General features: G+C 36.6%; 1 protein-coding gene across 1 annotated transcript in view; it reads left to right on the forward strand.

Annotated features, from left to right (window-relative positions):
* Positions 1–21079, forward strand: part of FRRS1 (ferric chelate reductase 1) — a 30075-nt gene that overhangs the window by 3523 nt on the left and 5473 nt on the right. Inside the window, exons 2-11 of the mRNA XM_034437251.3 lie at positions 3646–3841; positions 5056–5192; positions 6500–6594; positions 8081–8228; positions 14240–14419; positions 15501–15602; positions 16685–16832; positions 18720–18836; positions 19302–19417; positions 20085–20171. Coding sequence (XP_034293142.2) covers positions 3646–3841; positions 5056–5192; positions 6500–6594; positions 8081–8228; positions 14240–14419; positions 15501–15602; positions 16685–16832; positions 18720–18836; positions 19302–19417; positions 20085–20171 — 1326 coding nt within the window. The remainder of the gene's footprint in view (positions 1–3645; positions 3842–5055; positions 5193–6499; positions 6595–8080; positions 8229–14239; positions 14420–15500; positions 15603–16684; positions 16833–18719; positions 18837–19301; positions 19418–20084; positions 20172–21079) is intronic.

Genomic DNA, 21079 nt, shown 5'->3' on the forward strand with positions numbered 1-21079 from the left:
CTGTCTCATTCTCTGGTGGGAGATGTACAGCACAATCACACTGAAAGGCTTTTATTACTCTATCCCTGTGATGGTGACCCTATGGCACACGTGCCAGAAGTGGCATGCAGAGCCCTCTCTCTGGGCACGCACGCCGGCCACTTGGTCTTCGGATTTGCGCACGCCGGCCAGCTAGTCTTCAGGTTTCTGGGGCTCTGGCGCACGGACGTGCATTTTGGTTTGGTCACTCACTGCCAAAAAGGTTCGCCGTCACTGCTCTAGCCCATTTATGCTTCTAGCCCAACTGAGTGGGGTTGACGCTTAAGAGTTTTTCTTCAAAACCAGCTAACTGCCTTCACTGGGAAATTCCTAGCACTTCTTTCAAGTAACTCAGTTCTTCCACACTGATGTTTGATCACAAATCAGTGACTCACAGTGCTGACTCCTTTTTTTGAGGAAAATTTTTGAAGTTCATTAATCTCTTCAAGGATTTTTGTATTTGTAAGGAGCTCAAACATGAAATGAACTTTGATTATTTGCATTTGAATTCAAAGAATGAGTGTTACCGGCATCTCCTTGAAAGAGATGGACGGTCTAGAAATGTGAAATATAAATAATCTTATGACAATAGATGGAGGAAGGAGTATTATATATGTTGGCAGCCTTGAGTTGCTTATAAAGTAATAAAGGTGGGCTAAAAATCAAATAAATACATACGTGCCTATATACTAATTGCCTATTAGTATATATGTGCCTATATACTAATTGCCTTTAAGTATATATGTGCCTATATACTAATTGTATCCCTTTTAAGTAAGCTTTGTGGGTATCATATAAAATTAAGACATAACAAAGTACAATGGAAGGTATGCAAATGAATTGTAGAAAGGACCTGGGATGTTGTTTAATGATATTAAAGGTATTGTTGCAGGATGTAAGCTAGTCCAAGTAAAGTTGCCTTTTGCAATTGACTGATGAATGAATTTGTCAATACAGATGATGTTCAAGTGATGCTTCCGAAGTTTCTCGATTGCATTCAAGACCTATTAATATGGGTACCGTCTTTGCTTTCTTTTACCATAGTCATTCTGCTTCTATTTGCAGGTTTTTGTATTTTCTAGTTCTCTCCAGTTCTTTCTCTTCTCTTCTGCTGTCCCCAGGAACTGCCACATCCAATATCCAGATTTTTAAAAAATCTTTCTTATCAGCAATTGTTAAGCCTGGGATATGTTGTTGCAGGTCCTTGCCTGTCAGAATTCTAAAGTCCCAGAGCACTTTAGCCTCTTCGTTTTCTATTATTTTGTCTATATTGTGGTCTCATCAATTATTGTTTGGAGGAAGTGGTATTTCTTGCAGATATTCAAATTCCAATGCACCATTGTTCTTACTTTGTTGTGCTGTTGTTTGTAGTCAGTCTGTGTGTTCTTCTTGCAGCAGTTAACCTGGCGATCTACTGTTCCTTTAGCTTCTTTGTAGAGGCAGCATTTGTTGTCTTTTGCTGTCATCTCAATTGTGGCCTTGTATGCATTTGTTCTTACAGTTTGGTCTTGTGCAGCCAGAATTAGCTCCTCTGACTCTTCAACTTTTCTGCTCTTAGCCGTTACCAGGTCTTGTTGTTAACTGCTTTAGGTAATATTTGTTTGTTTAATTTATAGTGAAAATGGGGAGAAAAGTTATTTAGAAATTTAAATTTAATTACATTAAATTTAATTTAATGTAATCTGCATTGTATTTCTATTTTACAAATATGTAAAATACACAATAAAACAGTCTATTCAATTTTAAAGCAGAATGTCAATTAATGCCAAAACTCAGGTGTCATTCTTCATTGAATCTTTATTTCTTGAAAAACATCTACAGTTAAAAAATCCCAAATGCCAATGGTTATTACATTCTAAATGTATGTTTCAGTTGTGTCAGCATTTCTCACTAGTTGGAATAATGATGATTGACTTTATATTAAAACATGAATGGAAGTATTTGTTTAAACTGCAGTTAGCATTTAACTCCCTCAGACAGTATGGCTATTCTGTCTTGGATGATAGTTAAGAATATAAGATTGGGGTAGAGTATTCAAAACTGAGGTTGAAAGAACATACCTGTAGGATTTTAATATTGCTCACTGGCGATAATTACAACATTGAAAGAAATGATTATGGAGGGCCCAAAGAGAATGAAGTCACAATATATCTAGTCCCAAATTTTAAAATGGAGATAAGTAGTGGTTTGTGGGCTATTAATCCAGAAAGATCAGAGAGTGCTCTCCCAAGTCCCTATGATTGAACAGTGTCATCCATGGGGATCAAAGAAGACTGCCTTGTTTGTTACAACATCACCCCAGAGACCCATCTGTTTCTACCCTGATGATATTCCGAAAGCCCTTGAAAACTTGGTGTAATCCCAAACATTAGGGCAGGTTGGGTTTAAAGGCCCTATAAATTGTCTCGTTGGTATGCTTTGCATTTTTTCTCTGCATGTGCATGATTCTTGATCTCTATTTTATGTTTAAGTGTAAGCCATCCAGGGTAATCGGGAGCCAGGTTGTCTAAATTTAAAAAAAAATAAAGCAAAGAAATGAATAAATAAATAAATATCTTGCAACATGGGGAGTGAAGGAAGAAACTGGGCACGCTGAATTAAGGGACCATTGTGAAACCAACTGGAAAGAATTTAGTACAAAAATCCAATGGGCCATGAAGGTTACTCGGGAATCTTAGTCCAGTGACTGTCTCTTGGCCCAATTTATCCATCGGGATTCTAGTTAACATAATGCCTCTCTTCCTTCTGAAAAGTAGAATACTATAGTCTTCCTTGGCCAGAAGATAGCAAGAGCAGAAAAGTAACCTTTGGTGGTCCTTGATTTACAAGTGGTTGCTTAGTGACCAAAGTTATGGTGGACCCTAAAAAAGCTATTTATGACCTGGATTTGAAGTTCCAATGTCCAGGGTCTCTTTGTGGTCACATGACTGCATTTTGGGTTCTTGGTAACTGACCCACATTTATGGCCGTTTGCAGCATCTCACAATCATGTGATTGCGATTTACAACTTTTTTCCGGAAACTGGCATTTACTTCCAGTTTCCAGGAAAAAAAAGCCCCATGACAAATAATGGGCTTGCTTAATGACCACTATGTTCATTTAACAACTGCTGCATTTGCTTAACGACCACCTTAAAAAATGTAAAATCGTGTGCAGTCACATGATCATTTGTTTTATGATAATCACAACATAGAACTAAAATTGTGGGCTTAATCACAGTCATAAGTAAAGGACTACCTATATATGTTAGTATACTATAGTAAAAGTCTGTTCCTGGCAGAAATTATCATCTTAGAAATCATCTCTTATTCTTTGACTTTGAGCAGGTGACTACTTGCTCATCTTATCTGGGCCTACAGAGAATTAACAGGGTTGTACACTAGTAGGGGCCTGCAAAACCTGTTCATGTATGCAGCACAATAGGTTTCATTAGTTTGTATTCAGATAAAATATACATGTTTGGTCCAAGTTCAAAATAACCCCTGGCCCTTTAATTCTGGAGATGAATCAAAATGATTGTTCTGATTCACTTAAGAAAAAGGAAAGAGATTGGGGTTAAACTTTAAAAGACCAAGGTTACTGCAAGACAGAAGTTCTATGATGTTCACTGTTAATTTGTTTTGGTAGATGAAATCTTCCAGAATGACTTTTATTGCTTGGCTGCTTGTGTGCCTTTTGGATCAATCAGCTGGTTATCCAAATGGAAAAGTATCTGAATCCTGTGACTCTATGTTGCCTTTTCATGGAGGGTCACCCCAGAAATTTCCCAAGCACACCATTGAAGTGAACGTGACAGAATTTAAACCAGGAGATCGTGTGAAAGGTATTGATTTTTGCCAGGGCTCTCTTATGGTGCTAACACCATCTTCTCATGTTTTTGTGCTTGTTATATACAGGTAATCTTCAACATACATTTTAGTTTAGTGGCCGTTCAAAGTTACAATGGCATTGAAAAGTGGCTTATAACCATTTTTCACACTTATGACTATTGCAGCATCCCCATGGTCACTTGCTCAAAATTCAGATGCTTGCCAAGCGACTCATGTTTATGACAGTTGCAGTGTCCCTGGGTCATGTGATCTCCTTTTGTGAACACCTGACCTTCACTAGGGAAGCCAATATTCACTTAACAGCCATGTTCCTAACTTAACAACTTCAGTGATTCATATAACAATGGTGGCAAGCAAAGTCGTAAAATGGGGCAAAATTCACTTAACAAATGTCTCAGTTAGCAACAGAAATTTTGGGCTCAATTTTGGTTGTAAGTCGTGGACTAAATGTACTTTTTAAATATGAACATTTATATAGTAACTTTTTTAATTGTACTGCATGCTGCATACAGATCACTTCTTTCTTGGTGGGATGGGCAGCCATTCAAATTTGGCCATTTCCCCCCCCCCACTGCCTTCTTTCCCCCCACATCTTCCTTCAGAGATGTGTTGAAATGCTGGTTATAAATTAGCTTTCCCTAGTGGGTTGGGATGTTGGGCCCAGTTTGAGTTCATAATGGTTCATTTCTAATGTGCCAGTATAAACTATAAACTACATTTATAATAAGCTCTACTGGTTTTTCCACTCTTAAAGTTGGGTTGTTTCCAGAAGAAGCCTAGGGCAACTATGCCACTTTTATTATCCTAGCAACATAAGTTTTTCAAGAGTGTTTTCTAAATTACCATGTACCATTCTAGGCAGCTGCCATCTTGTCTGTCTTAACTCAGGTTCTGTAACTGAAGTTTGTTTTAGATTATAGTATCTGGTTTGATTTTGTTTTTTAAAAAGAGAGTGTGTAACATTCAAATAATGTGGTAAACATAAAGGTAACATTGTTTCAGGTACCAATGACAAGGTACATTGTATTTTAAATGTATTCTAGTTGCATTATAATTCTCATAACCAGCTTGGCCATTGAAGAGAATTCTGGGAGTAGAAGTCGACACACACCTGGCAATTGGCAAAATGCTGGATTTGAAACCTGCTCCTTTTGCCAGAATAAACTGAGATTCATCTCCATTCCTTTTCTCAAATTCTTGATTTTAGTTAGTTTTTCTGGGCCTACATTTGAAGGCTTTTTGCTACAAGCTCGCAATGCTGAACACTTGGAAGACCTGCCCATTGGTTCTTTTGCATTAGCTGATCGGAGACGATCTCAGCTCCTTAGATGTGGACACGTAAAGGTAAGAAAATCTTGAAAATGGCTTCTGCCAGTCAATTTTGACTAGCTTTTGAGCAATAAATAATGTAGGAAGACCTCTTAACACTGTTGCTTTAAATGACTGTTTTATTTTTGCATCAGTTTTGTATTGGAATTAGTCAACACTAAGGATGCTTTAATAATACTTTTTCTTTTACAGACTGTTTTTCCTTTATAGTTTATGTTTAAATATTAGAGTTCCCTCTGCTGGTTATCCGATGCAGAATAAATTAGTAACTGTTAGCACACTACATTGCCATGTTTTTGGTATATCCTTCCTTGTATGCTTTTTATCTGTTAACTTTTCAGAATATTTTTCTGATGGACATATTCAAATTCTAGAGCAATGTGCAGATTGGATAATATTGATGAGTTTCTTGTGGATTCAGATAATAACAGAAATGAATCCTCAAGTTGCTGAAAATTTAAACAGGTGGTATGCTGATATTAAAATGAAACATGATTTGCTACTTTCTCTGAGTAACACAACTCTTTGTAGGGATGGCTTACCTGAGAATATGTAGGCTAGTGGCTATAATATGAAAATATAATAAAATAGTAAAAGCACCTTCAAATAAAAGAACCATTAAAATGAAATATTAAAATGTCTAATACCAGTAAGCCACTGGAATCTTTAAAATTAAAAGCTGAGGTAAATCATCTGAGAACATAATCCATTTTTAGGCAGAATAAAACTCCTGGTGCATAAATTCATTGCCTTAAATGGTTTATGATGTATGAACTCAGACTGTCTTTCATATGGAATTGCTCATACATTAACCCTAGTTATTCCAGTAAAGTTGTTTGTCACCACAATAATTGGATTTACATCACGCTAAATCATAAAGTGGTTTGTTAGATTTCTGTTAATAGCTGTCTGTTTTAAGATGTGCCTGTCACAATTGGATTTATGTATAATGCTAAACAATAAACTGTTTTTTTTACTGTAAAGTTGCATTCATATAACATACTAAGCTAAACAAATCAGTTATATCTCAATCAGTATGGTATGTTGAACCAAATCATAGTTTTTGAACGGCTTGGTATTTGTGAACCAGTTATCATGAATTGTTAGATTGGAATTTAGTATGGTCTATAAATCAAATTATTGAGTTGGTTCATACATTTTACTAAGTCATTATATATTTTGCTTTCTGACTTGATGCATTGTTGGCACTCAAGAGGTTGTGGCTTATTCAAAAAGCCATTGTTAATACAGTGGCTTGATAAAGTGCCATGTATGAATCCAGCCATTATATAATGCTAAAATGGGGCTTCTGTATTTTGTAGAACTCAGCTGTTAGTCACACCAGTAAATCTAAGAAAGACCACATGGATGCTTATTGGATTGCTCCTAGAGATGCACCAAAGAACATACAATTCCTGTAAGTGTATTAAAATAATTTTCCTGTTTGGATGTTCTGAGGTATTCCTTTCAATAATATGTATGGCCTGTAGAATATGAAAGATATACAAATCTCTGAATTGAATGTCATGTTGACAAAGCCCTACATGATCCTTCAGTCTTCACATATCAGTGTTACAAGTAATCCCTGTCTTATTTGTACAAAGCAGCAGGCAAGAGCTTCAGCTCAACTTGAACCAAGGTTGAACCCTCTTAGGTCAGTGGTTCTCAAACTTTTCTTCGCCATGGACCCCCTTAATACCTTTTGTGGGCATGGACCATGGCCACAGACCCGCCCAAGACCTAACTCAAGATTTAAATCATAACATTTCTTCAAGCCTTTGCAGACCCCCTGTGTTGACATCACTTAAATATGAGCCAGCAGTGTGCTGCAGCTGCCAAAAAAGCCAACACAGTTCTAGGCTGCGTTAACAGAGGGATAGAATCAAGATCACATAAAGTGTTAATACCACTTTATAATGCCCTGGTAAGACCACCACACTTGGAATACTGCAGCCCCCTTTGGTTGCCACGATGTAAAAAAAATGGTTGAGATTCTAGAAAGAGTGCAGTAGAAGAGCAACAAAGATGATTAGGGGTATGTCTAGTTTAATGAAAAGAAGGACTAGGGGTGACATGAAAGCAGTGTTCCAATATCTAAGGGGTTGCCACAAAGAAGAGGGTGTCAAGCTATTCTCCAACGCACCCGAAGGCAGGATAAGAAGCAATGGATGGAAACTAAGCAAGGAGAGAAGCAACCTAGAACTAAGGAGAAATTTCCTGACCTAGAACAATTAATCAGTGGAACAACTTGCCTCCAGAAGTTGAGAATGCTCCAACACTGGAGGTTCTTAAGAGGAGATTGGACTACCATTTGTCTGAAATGGTATAGATGGTCCTGCCTGAGCAGGGGTTTGGACTAGAAGACCTCCAAGGTCTCTTCCTACTTTGTTATTCTGTATTCTGACATCACAGCTCCCAGAGTCCATAGACCACAGGTAGAGAACCACTGCTCTAGGTAATTAGGAGCTGTCTCAGAGCTTCTATTTAGTCTGAAGAATGGTATAATGTAGACATCCGGAAAATTTTCTTTTCATTAGTTTAGCTTCTCTGTATCTAGACTGATCACCTGCAATACAATTAAGAAACTCAAAAGATCTGCAGAATAAATGCCACAAAGATTGGATATGGTCTCTTCCTTTGTTATGATTGATATCTGTATGAATCATTGGGACTTTTGCCTCTGTAGTCATTGGATATGATTGTTTGTCCTATCACTTTGTAATTAGGAATCAACTTTTAAATTACTCTGGAATGGGTAGCCTTCTTAAAGGAATGAATGCTGGATTTTCTGAGTTAATTTAGATGGAAGTTTGACGGGATCATTTTTAAAAAAGCTATTGTACATCTGTGTTAGGGTATCTTTACAGTTCAAATGTTAACTAACAGGCTTTGTCTCTTCACAGAGTCACAGTTGTACAAAAATTCAGTATCTACTGGGTAAAAATTCCTGGTCCTAAGATTTCTCAACCTACTATACTTCCTTTGACAACAATAATGTCTACTAATAGGACCATTCCAACATCCTTGCCTATCTCTTCCCTAAGCCAACCAGTAAGTAGTAATGAGTTAATTGATTTTTGTTATTGTTTATTGCTGCATTTTCCTACACATAGCAGAAAAACCTATTACTAATGTATTGAGGCGGTCTATACATTTCATGAATAAATATTTGTGCAAAACCTTATTTTAGTTATCATATGCATTCTCTAGATCAGTGTTTCTTAAAAATTGCTTTTCTCGGAACCACTTCCCAGTTTTAAAAATTATGGAGCACCCCAAAAGAGCTTTTGTTTGTATGGGTTGTATTTATCTTTTCTTAATAAATTTTTTTTATTAAAAGAAGATTTTACAAAAAAGTTTAAAAGCTACTGAAACATAGAAGAAGAAATGGAAAAAGACTATAAAATATTATATTTTTTTGTAAAAATGAAAATGAATAACAAAAAAGCATGGAAAAAAAATCTTTAAAAATGACTTCTCCAAACTTCTTTGTAGCAGTTACAAACATAACAATTACTGGTTAGAAGGTATAATTTTTATCTTGGCTCCAAAATTTTAGGAATGGAGACCTTTTGGGTCAAGATTCAGATTGGTTAGGAGGCGTACAATATTAAGAGTATCTTGGTAAATTATATGCCCTTCCTGGAAAAATGGCTTTGAGGGGTGATGTTTGGGGATCCTATCTCAGTATTTTAATTATGATTTTATATTGCCCAAACTCTTTTGAAATGCAGCATACAATTTTTTAAATATAAGTAAATGAATAAAATTACGAGAGACTGTCTAGAGCTTTGGATGTTTAGATGTTTTATTATGATGATTTTGCTTTTTTATTAGATATTGCAATTTTTATGTTTCACTTGATTTACAAATGTTGGGTACTGTATCTACACTCAGTCATCTGTACCTGGAGCAGCACATAAGCCCAATAAATAAGTTAATGGAAAAATGCAGATCAGCATATTCAATCTAGCCAAGGTTACAAAGTCCTTAAAGGCTCAGATCTGCATTTTTGAGCACTCCTTGTTTAGGCCTGACTTTGCTCAGGTTTCAGTGACAGCTAGAAGTATACTTGCATGCTAAATCTAATGTGTAACTGCATGCATGCTTGGAGATATTGGATCTGGCCATAGCAACGCATGCCTTAATTATATCCCGCTTAAATTACTGTATTACTATAGTGCATTCTATATGCGGCTTCTTTTAGAAAGTTGGAAAGTTAATTGATGTGGCCATTGATCTGTTTCTGGACAAAATTCAAAGTGCTGTCTAGAGCCTATAATGGCACATGTCATATGCAAACACGTTCTTTGAAAAGTGACATGTTTCCAGATGGGACTGACTGGAATTCATGGCTTTGGGGAAGAATCTTTTCTCTTTCCTGCCGTAATAAGAGATCAATATGACAGGAACTTGAGATGCTGCTCCAAGGCTATAAACTTCCCTGCCAAGGGAGGTCTGACTGTTTCTATCTCTCCTACAAGTAAGTCTGAAGGCATTAAAAAAATAAAATAAATATCCTTTATTAAACATACCTTAAGGTTTTAATTGAAGAGATTTTGCTCAAATGACGTATTACTTTGAATTGCAAATAATCAAACTTGATTTGATGCCTATTATTGACCATATCCAGGGGTGGGCTGCTGGGGGCTCGCAGGGGTTCGGGAGAACCTCTAGCTAAGATTCTGTGCAGTTCAGAGAACTCCCAAATCCCACTCCTGGCTGGCCCCGCCCACCCCACCCTTCCCAGGAGTCCCTATGCGGCCCGTTTTGGATGTAGGTAAGTGCAGGGCACGGAGGCTCAAAAACTGGGCCTACTGGAAGTTCAGGAAGGCTGGAAATTGCCCTGTTTCTGGCCTCCAGAGGGCCTCCGGATCCTGGGGAGGCCTCCGGAGCCCGTGGAGGGCAAACTCCCCCAGTGCAGGAGACCGACTAAGCCACGCCCACCATGGCCACACCCACCCAGCAACCAGGCAGAGAACCCCTTGCTAAAATTTTTGAAGCCTACCCCTGGCCATATCTAGTAGCATTTTAGTGGACTATCAACAATTGTACTTAATAGGTACTTTCCAGCAGTGACATCATAATATTGATAAAATGATTGGGGCAGTTATTTACCTCTTATACTTCTAGGTTTATCATTTATTTGTTAGTTATACATTTAAAAATGCTAGAGTTTCCTTTATATTTGGTTGCTTTATTTACTTAAACATTGATATGGCTGCTCACATTGTATAAAACAAGCCCTAGGTAAGTAACAGCCACATATACAAATAACAAAAAATACAACAAAATTAAGACTCTAACCCAGTGGTTCTCAACCTGTGGGTCGTGACCCCTTTGGGGGTCGAATGACCCTTTCACAGGGGTCGCCTAAGACCATCGGAAGACACATATTTTCAATGGTTTTAGGAATAATTTTATGGTTGGAGGTCACCACAACATGAGGAACTGTATTAAAGAGTCGCGGCATTAGGAAGGTTGAGAACCACTGCTCTAACCTATCATCAGGCACTCTAACACTGCATTTCCAGAAGAGAAATGTTGAGCTCATCTCCCATCCTAGCTCAACACCTGAGAGAAAAAAGGCAGATCTTAATGACCTTCTGGAAGGCAGAGATGGTAGGGATCTTCCATAACTCAAGGGGAGACTGTCCGAAATACAAAGTGCGACTACAGAAAGAGCTGGCTTTTTAGGTGCCACCGAATGGCAACATTTAAAAGAGGGGAACTGGGGCACAACCATCCTTACCCAATATGGAGGGATGGTTAGATGTCATTGAGAAGAGGAAATATCTTAAATAACATGGTCTGTACCATGCAGGGTTTTAAAGGTGAAAACAATCACCTTATATTGCACCCCAAAATAAACTAGAAGCCAATGCAGCTCTCACACAGCAGTGGTGTAACACGGGCAAAATATAGAGCATTCAGAACAGTACACACTGCTACATACTTGACTGGTTGGAGTCTTCAATCATATGTCCATATAGAGTGGTTCAAATGTCTTGGTTTAAATGGGAAGTGATTAATGTGTGGGTTATCCTGAGCACACTTCCTAGATATTAAGTCTGTCTGTCTAAATTTATATGGCAAGAGTACTGTCATGGCTATCTAAATAAAGTGGTGGGATTTTTTTTTTTTGAAAAAATAATTTTTAGGCTTTTTGCAAAATGAACAAAATTCTGTCATCTTTAAAAAAAGAAGGGGGCCCTGTGCATTTTTAACCTGCAAAGAGTTAGTAATTACTAGAGCACTTTGCATTGGTTTAAAAAGCCTTTAATTGTTCTACAGAACGAATATCTATATCTGTATTGTACAATTAAGTGTCTGTCTAGGATAGGGCTGTAATTGTAGTGTGCATCCCAAATTATAGACTTCCATTGCTGTGATGTCAAGTATCTGGCTTAAACAGAATTGTGGATTTGAGGCTTAGAGCATAATAATTGCCAGAAAAATGAACTCTTTAAAAATACTTTAATATGAAAAGAAATGAACCGAAACAACAAAACAAAACTGATTAAATAACATATAAATAGATAAACTTATTTTTCAAAATATAATTTTATATTAACATAATTATATTATGTTTTTGAAAAGAAAGATTAAAAACTAATACAAATTAATGTAAAATACGGGGAAAAAGAAATAAAGCTAAAAGTACAACAAAAGAAAAAAACAAAAACAAAAACAGAAAAGAAAAAAGATATAAAGTAATACTTTCCAATTATAAGTACTAATATAATATATTATTACAATATGTAAATATAATAAATGTTACCAGTACAATTACAAATTTACTTCTATGGTTTCAACATAACTCTCTTCTTTCAATAATTTAATTCATTAAAACCATAAACACTAAGCTTTTTTTCTGTTTTATGCAAAAAAATCCATAAGGGGTTTCCAGCTAGCAATAAATAGATAGCTTTTTCTTGTTTCATATTTGAGTCAATTTAGCCATCTTAAGAAGTTCCATCATCTTTACCAACCATTCCTCTCTTGTGGGATAATGCTGAGCCTTTCCATCTTTGTACATACAATAATCTTGCAGCAATTCTCATGTATGAGAACAAAATCCTTATTGGGATTTGTCCTTCAATCCTAAAAGAAAAACTTATGGTTTCCATTGTATATTAATTTTTAAAAACTACTGAATCTGTGTGTGTATTTGAAATTTTCTAGCTTTTTTAAAAATGGCCCCTCCTTTGTGGGGCGCTGTAGAGCTCAGTGCTTTCTCCGCTCCTTTTTAACGTGCACATGAAACTGCTGGGTAAGATCATCCTTTACCAAGGGACAAGGTGTCACGAATATGCTGATGATATCCAGCTATATATCTCCATCCTGGGTGAAGTGTGTGATGCAGTGGACATACTTTCATGGTGTCTGGTGGCTATGGGGGTCTGGATGGGGAATTAGACATTTCAACTGAACCATGGTAAGGCAGAGTAGCTGTGAGTGGGGCCACTGTATCTGGGAGTTTATCACTTTTGGTCTTGAATGGAGTCGCACTACCCCTGAAAGACCCAGTGCATAACTTGAGGGTCCTCTTAGATGCACAACAGCCTTGGTTCACAAAATGCACTGGGTCCAGTATTGGCCATAACCTATAAAGCTCTACATGGCATGTGGCCAGGCTTCCTGTGGGGCCAGCTATGCCTCATCACGTCAGCCCAACCCACTCAATCATATGCTGCAGATCCTGTCAGTCGAAGAATTTTGACTGGCAGGGTCTAGGAAGTGAGCCTTCTCTGCCACTGCCTCCACATTATGGAACATCCTTCCTCCAGGGGTGAGATGGGCCCAAATTGTCCTGGCCTTGATAGAAGGGCCACAAAGATCCATGTAACTTTGGGGCTGACTGGTGCCATGAGAGCCTTCTCCCCGCCTTATTACCAATGTTAAATGACCATCTTGGAATTGTTATTTTTCTTTCTTTGAAAGAAAATTTTATAATGTTATAATCTTACAATTTTTAAAATTTATAATCCTAAATTAATCTTAATGTTTTATTGTTAATTTTATATGCTGTTTTATATGTTGATTATACTGTACACTGTTCAGAGCCCCTCCTTGAGGAAGATGGGCCATCTGGAAACATGAAATATAAATAAATGTAGAACCAAATTTTTTAGCTCACTGTATCATACATTTTCACTTGTTCTTATTTCAAATTTCAACAAAACTTTATACCTTTTAGCAATTACATGTTCATCATCTGCATACAATTCTATTTCAAATTCAGTCTTACAAAACCATAGATTTATTTATCTAACTTTAAATCTTTCTAATAGTTGTAAGAACACCATTGACAACTGTATCCCTTTTTTTTAAAAAAAGTTTTTTATTGTAAAATATAATAATACAATTCGAACATTTCCGGTTCCGCAGTGTTAATGCATATATACATGTTATTTACTTATTATTATTTACATGGTATTGCTTCCTTGCATTATATTTGGTTTGAAAGATATTACATATAGTCATACACAATTATTTATAATCATATATACCTATTATTTACTTATTATTTACATATTCTTATATCCTTACTCAATTGCAGTTGATACTACAAGTAGGAATACTCGATTCTATATAATCATTATTAATTGATTATTAGATTGAACTTTATACTCCTCGAGCTTCACTTTTTGTTTCTTTTCTCTATCCACTCATACTCTGGTTTCTCTTCAGATTGTATAAATCTTTCGCCTTTTAACTGTATCCCTAAGCCACCAGTTCTTTTCTTGATTTTATTTTACATTACCCTTAACAAAATTCTAGTATCATGTGACTAGTTAGGCATTTGTGTTTGCCTGCTATTTCTCATCTATAAAATGGTTCTTGTGCCGAGAGCCACAAAGGTGTTTTGGGGCACAATTTTTAATCGGTAAATAGAACATTGTGGTTGTGGGAAATGTATTTCTCTTGTATTTCCCTTAACCCCTATATTTAATGTATTTCCCTTAAACCCTATAACTGAGTTACTGATGCTCTGGAAATGCCACATTTCTCAAGCACTGGTATGTGGAGTAATACAACCTTGCTTTTTGTCTTCTTAGTTCAACGCTTCAGACTGTGGAGATCGCAAGTTCTGTGTGAGAAATCCAACACACTGTGACCCTAAAGCCAACAATTGCTTCTTTCTCTCCTTCAAACAAGATTATGACTCAGTATGGATTGAAATGAGCGGTCCCAGTGAAGGCTATATTGCCTTTGCATTATCTCATGATCAATGGATGGTTAGTAAGTCCTCTGACACCTGGAAAAACGGCAGCATCTTTTGAGGCTATTCCTATGGTTGTTTATTATGGTTTTAATTTGGGTAATTTCTATAGTATACATGAGCAAAAGAGTGGTGTTCATCAAAATGTTTCCTATATGAATTTGTTTATTAAACCACCCAAGATGGTAATGTTTTTCTGACATAGCTTGTAGCAGGGATAGTTTAAAAAAAAGGTTAGCACAGCATCTATTCTAGCTACATTCTGTCCAAGTTAAATAAGCACATTAACAATGGTCAAAATCTTGTGCAATCATGAAATCTCAGATTCTACCATTCTTATTGGAAATCTTGCAGTGAGATTAAGATATTTGATAGGGGGAGAGGGAATTCCTAGGCAATTATGGGAGGTCATGTATTAACATCCAAGGTCTGAGAAAACCCTTAACCCTCTGTAATAGGATAAATGTTGCATAATTTCTGACATACTCTCTTTTTTATTGGGCCAATGGTATTATTTAGGGCTCATTTCTTATGAATTTGTACCTAAACTATTTTAATGAAACCCTGCATTATTATGTTTACCAGATTTTTCAGCCACCGGTATTTGTCCTTTGAGGTGGAATGTAATGATTCTCATAGCCTTGGGTCTACTAAATAAAACATCAATGAGATGTATCTCTAGTTCATCCTTCTACAACCTGATACCTTCCAGATTAATTTACAATTAGTAATGCTTGTAGATTAATGTACAATTTTCATGGTTCTCAAAACCCAAACCTTTTTTAGAATCATACTTGCACAATGCAGTTATAAAGGTCACAAGAAGTGCTATATTGCAGCAAGTGATAAGCAGCACTTAAAAAAAAATGTATGGCCCTGGGTAGAAAGAAAGAAAAATAAAAAAATGAAAATTACCAATTTATGAAATGACTAAACCACAGCTAGCTTATTAAGTGCATGCGTAATGTAACATGTTTAGAGGATACCATTTGGGGAGGCTGCATTTAATTATTAACCTACTCTAAATTTGAATATGGGCCATGTAGACTTGCGAAGTAAAGTGGAAAAAGAGTTTAATAATCTCTTGCTATTTCCAGGGTGGTGGTGATGATGCATATCTCTGCATTAGTGAAGTTTATTGTGCTGACATCAGGACAGCTTTGCTGGTTGGGCGATCTTATCCAGAATTTGACTCGAAGGTACTATAATTTCATGTTATTACAGGGTTGAACTCTGAATGCTCTTGTTACAAAATACCTTGCATAGTACAAACAAATAGGTTAAGATAAGTTGTCTTGCTAACAAAATCCATGGAGACCTGTGATTTTGTCCCATTTTGTCATACAGAATCCAGACTTCTGTATAAAATCGACTTACGTCATGGAAAACAACTGCAAAAGTTAAAAGAAGCTGTTTAAAGGGGTTGCACTTTAGGAAACTTTATCCTGTCTCTGGCTCTCCTCTGCAGAGTTATTTTTATGCATTTTGAACAGTACTATGTAATGGAGAATTCTAAACTTAATATGTCTGTATACAGTTGTTCTATGTAATTATTATGTTGCTGAACAAAGCAATATATATGGCCTTTCTTCAACTATTTCTACAGAATGTAGATATGGTGGTTGTTACTCTACGCACGGATTAGTATGTCTCAGAGGAAAAATTACATGCACTATCAATATTTTAGGTCCCAAGTTGGATCAAGGTGTTTGCATTTAACTGGCTTCATTTTGCAACAATAAATATTAGAGAAACCATTGCCTCCTTCCTGACAAGTTCAGCATATATCTGTTTTTACTGGCATTGTAGAAAACCAGTAAAGATGCTACATGATAACGGAGTTAAGAGAACTGTACTTTAAGGTTTCAAGTGTCCTTTGAATGATTCAATATTGAGGTTCATTTGAAGGATCCAGTTTTTGTTTAATTACGTGATTGATAGGGTTAGCAAGCCCCAAATTGGCTGCCGAAAAATGATCAATCTAGTTATATGTTGGCCTTTTAGTTTTCACAAGCATTGAAGTTTTTATAAGCCAGCAGGATGGTTCTGAAGACATTTGAGAAGGTCACTAAACTTAAAATGGGAAGTAGCCATGACTTGTCTAGCTAAATATTTCTTATCTGCTTTGTAAAATTCAGCTAATTAAACCTGTTCGGGTTTGGTATGTTCCTTCTTTGATAATGATAAGTACCTGATAAGCTTTTGACAGAAGTAGTCACAATATATGTGATGTTTTATCTTTTGAGATACAAAAGTTAAATCTGCATTGCCTGTTTCTTAGAGTGCTTTGCAGAATATATCTTGGAGACTGGCTGATGGCCTTATCCAGTGTTCTTTCAGAAGAAGAATTCGCCTTCCAGCTTCTACAGGAAGATATAATCTGGATGCAAACTATTACATATTTCTGGCTGATGGTGAAATCAGCACAGGTAAACAGTTTGACACTAGGAAAAAAAAATCTGCCTGAACATTAAGTTTCACACCAGGCATATTTTTCATGCTGAATTCCAAGCATTACTTGGTCTTCGCCTGTTGCCAGCTAATGTTTGGGTTGGAGAAGGAAAAATAATTCTTGATTCTTGATTAATCGTAACAGGGTTGTGGAATTAATAATAGGTAAAGATATGGCAACCTTTCTCTTCCTTGAGTCTTTTAACATATTGGATTTGTACTTTGTAGAGTTGTACCGTGCTTACAGCTGCTGTCAATATGAAACTAAATTTTTTCTCCTCCTTATTTCTATTGGTACATGAGGTTGAATGTGATCTTTCTATTGCAGATTCACAATATGAATAGCAATGGAAATTTCATACAAGACTTCATACTAAATTTTTAAGAAATGCCCAAGCAGTTTAATCTGGATTGCTGCTTTCCAGAGGTGGTCTATGACTCTCATCATTCCCAAACAGCATTTTTATTATACTGTCAGATTAAGCTGAGAGTTATAAATTAACACATTTGGAATGTAAATCTTAGCCACAAAGGAGATTCTGATGTCACAATTATATTTATTTATTATTTCAATTCGTATAGCCATTCATTTCAAATAGAGTACTCTGGATGGCTCAGAGTAATTAAAAGCAATATAAAAAACCCCAAACAATACAAAAAAACCCTTAAGTGGTAAGAACAATATAAACACCATGTAATAACACAGTGCATAGTCAAGTCACAGCAAAACCCATCAACAATAATCAACATAGCCACTGTACAGGCACTATCCACACCCAGTTCCCCACACTGATAGCAAAACTAAGTCTCTAAGGCCCTATGCAATGCCAGTAGGATCGGAGCTAATCTAGGGGGATAATGTTCCAAAGGAGGGAACACAACAGAAAAGATCTTTTCTTGGGCCCCACCAGATGGCATCCCTAGTAGGTGCAACGTAGAGCGTTTATTATTTTATTAATAAAATAATAAATTTTATTAGATGTAGACAGATGTAGTTGGAGAGAGGTGGTCTTTCAAGTAACCTGCACTATAAAGGGTCATCATCAGCACCTTGAATTGAATCCAGAAGCAAATCAGTAACCAATGCAACTTGCAGAGTAGAGGTGTAACTTGTGCTGAATGAGGAGTGCACAATAACCATCTACAAAGCTGCATTCTGCACTAGCTGAAGTTTCCAATACTTTTCAAGGGCAGCCTCCTGTAGACTGCATTGAGTTGTCCACATGGGATGTGTGATTGTGTGAGGGATTGTGAGCAGGGCCTCCCAGGTTTTACCTGCTACTGGCTACTGGCATGCAACACACAGTTTACCTGCTACTGGCTACTGGCATGCAACACACAGTTATACAAAGCTGTTCCTGGCCACAACTGCCACTTATCCCTTGAATACAGTAGGAGCCAGAAGGACCCCCAAATTGTGCACAGGTTCTGCTTGTGCTTGTGTAACCCCATCCAGAACAAGAGATGGAAACTTCCCAGAATCAGGGGTCCCCAAAACCCAAAGCCACTAGGTTGGTCTACACCCTTCAGACATTGAGACAGGACCACCTAGTTCATAGCACCACCTAAATGGCTCGCAGCAGAAATAAACAGCATACTGATGATTGCATACTGTTGTTAATTTTTCTACGGCAAAGGATCAATATAATATCAACACATGGAATGCACTGAAATGCTAATTTTCACCTAGAAGCATTTGAGGGGTTGACCTTCGGTAGCAAATTGGAACTCCATAGACTGAGAAACCAGTCTCTGAAGCAAACAGGATCTCTGTTCTGAAGTCTTCACCCATGGAGATAATGTTATTTACTCTTCCTTTGCTGGTAGTGCATAATCTATTATTCTCCCCCTCCTCCCCCATACAGAAGGTGAAATCTACAAACACCAACAACAACCTCTGATTACAAATGGAAAATACAACATTCTAGGTCCATTAAAAGACATTGGAGGATCCCGCTCTCCATTCCTGATCAAAATCCATGGCAAGTTTAATTTTTACAATTTTGTGAAACACTATAAAATACATATGTACTAAATGGGGCTCTTGTGATGCAATGGCTTGGGGTTGGATTGTATGAAGAGGTCCAATTGTTATTGCCTAACAGGTCAGATAGCTCACAAGATTTGATTATTTTATTTTGTCTTCAGTTCCAAAGAAAGGTGTTTTGCTCCAGAAAACATTGCAGAGAAACTTGGCAAAATACTATGGCAATACCTTTTTGGCCATTTGGACATCTTGTGGGTATTCAAACTCTGCCAACAAAATACAGTGCAAAGATTAGCTTGCAATAGAATTAATAAGGGAAGAAGGCAGCTAAAATGGCTTGAGTACAGTCTTTTGCTCTTCTCTGTCTCTGAAATAAAATGGAAACTTATTTTTAAGAGCTAAGGCTTCTTAGCACTGCAACTCAAGTCATTAGCAAGTGTCTTGTATTTTTTTCTTTCAGGTGCACTAATGTTTGTTGGATGGATAACTACAGTTAGCATAGGGGTGATCGTTGCCCGGTTTTTCAAATCTGTCTGGTCTAATACTCTACTATTTGGAGAAGAGATTTGGTTTCAGGTGGGGAAAAAAATGAATTGTGGAGTGTCTTTTTGGTGTATACAAAATACGTTTAGCAATGTTTTACTATTATTTATTTTTATTCATTTATCCATGCAATTTCTAAGCTGCCTATCTTAGCCAAATGATTCTGGTGACTTACAATTCTAAAACTATAAAACAGTTAAAACAACTAAAAACAATAAAAACAGCCAAAAATAAATGGATTCAGCTGCTGAGATAGATAACCAACCAGGGGAGAAATCCAGCAGGTTCTGACAGGTTCTGCAGAACCGGTAGCGGAAATTTTGAGTAGTTCGGAGAACCAACAAATACCACCTCTGGCTGGCCCCAGAGTGGGGTGGGAATGGAAATTTTGCAGTATCCTTCCCCTGCCATGCCCACCAAGCCACGTCCACAGAACCAGTAGTAAAAAAATTGGATTTCACCACTGTAACCAACTAAAAGTAAATCTAGGAAATGGGGCCCTCAACACATTCCAAGGCCCAGGTCTGAGTACATAGCCAAATTTTTACAGCCTTACAAAAGGCTTTATACAAGAGTTTACTTGTTCGTTCTATTCTTAATCGATGAATTTTCTGCCAAACGTTCTTGGTAATAGAGTATGTGTAATAGGCTGCTCTTTAGCATCTCTTAATGTTATGTTTTTGAATATAACTTTTTCTAGATCCATCGTTCCTTGATGATAATAACAATATTGCTCACAAGCATATCTTTTGCTCTTCCTTTTATATATCGAGGAGGTTGGAATAAAGTAAGTGATGAGATTAATATGGATTTAACTGCTTAAAATCTAACAAGAATCATTTAAATCTTATTTCAAGGGCTTGTTATCCCCTGTATTCTATAATGACATCATCTTTTTCTCTCTCTGGGTGTATACAATATATGAGTGAGCAAAATTAAATCATGTGCCAAAGGATTCGGCTACAATGAAGGTATATGGCAATATAAGTACTTTGTAGGCTTTAATGTTCACTTGCAACTTGCTTCAGAGGACCATCATCTTTCACAAAAGCAAGAAAAATATAATTTTGACTAGAATGCAGTTATGATAAGTACTCTGAGAATTAGGTCAGAATAGTACTAATGTAGTTAAGGTTAGAGAATGAAACAGAAAAATATCTGAATTTTATAGCTCATATTCTGGCAAAACAAAACTATCTTTTACAATTGTGTTTTGTATAGGGAAGCAGTTATGTATAAACCAAGTAGAATTAGTGTCAAATCAAGCTGATACATGATCTACCCTAGAAGATTCAAAACACCAGCCTTGTGGTGTTTCAAGGACTGTAGACTCTTGAAAAGTTTCCATATTTCTCCAGCGTTCACTATCAAGGATTTGTTTGTAATGTTATATTTTATGTTTTATTTTTTTATGATACACTACAGAAAAGCTAACTCCCAATTTCAAAAGAGATTTTATTATAACCTTATCCCTCGGATTCTATACATGGGAAATTGTCCTTTATAAATTATCATATCCAAAGTTTACAGTTGTGATATATTGCAAAAAAAAAAAAGAAAAGAAAATGATCGTGCTACTTGCCAAGTTTGGAGCATCCTTGGGATCCAGCTGGTCCCTACTTTCTTGATCCTCCCTAAATCTTTGAAGACCAAGGGTTGTTTTGTGGGGTGTTTATGCTGGTTTTATGATTTTTA

Source organism: Pantherophis guttatus, chromosome 3, assembly GCF_059756535.1.
Source record: "Pantherophis guttatus breed Tessera chromosome 3, ASM5975653v1, whole genome shotgun sequence".
In the NCBI taxonomy this organism is placed as follows: domain Eukaryota; kingdom Metazoa; phylum Chordata; class Lepidosauria; order Squamata; family Colubridae; genus Pantherophis; species Pantherophis guttatus.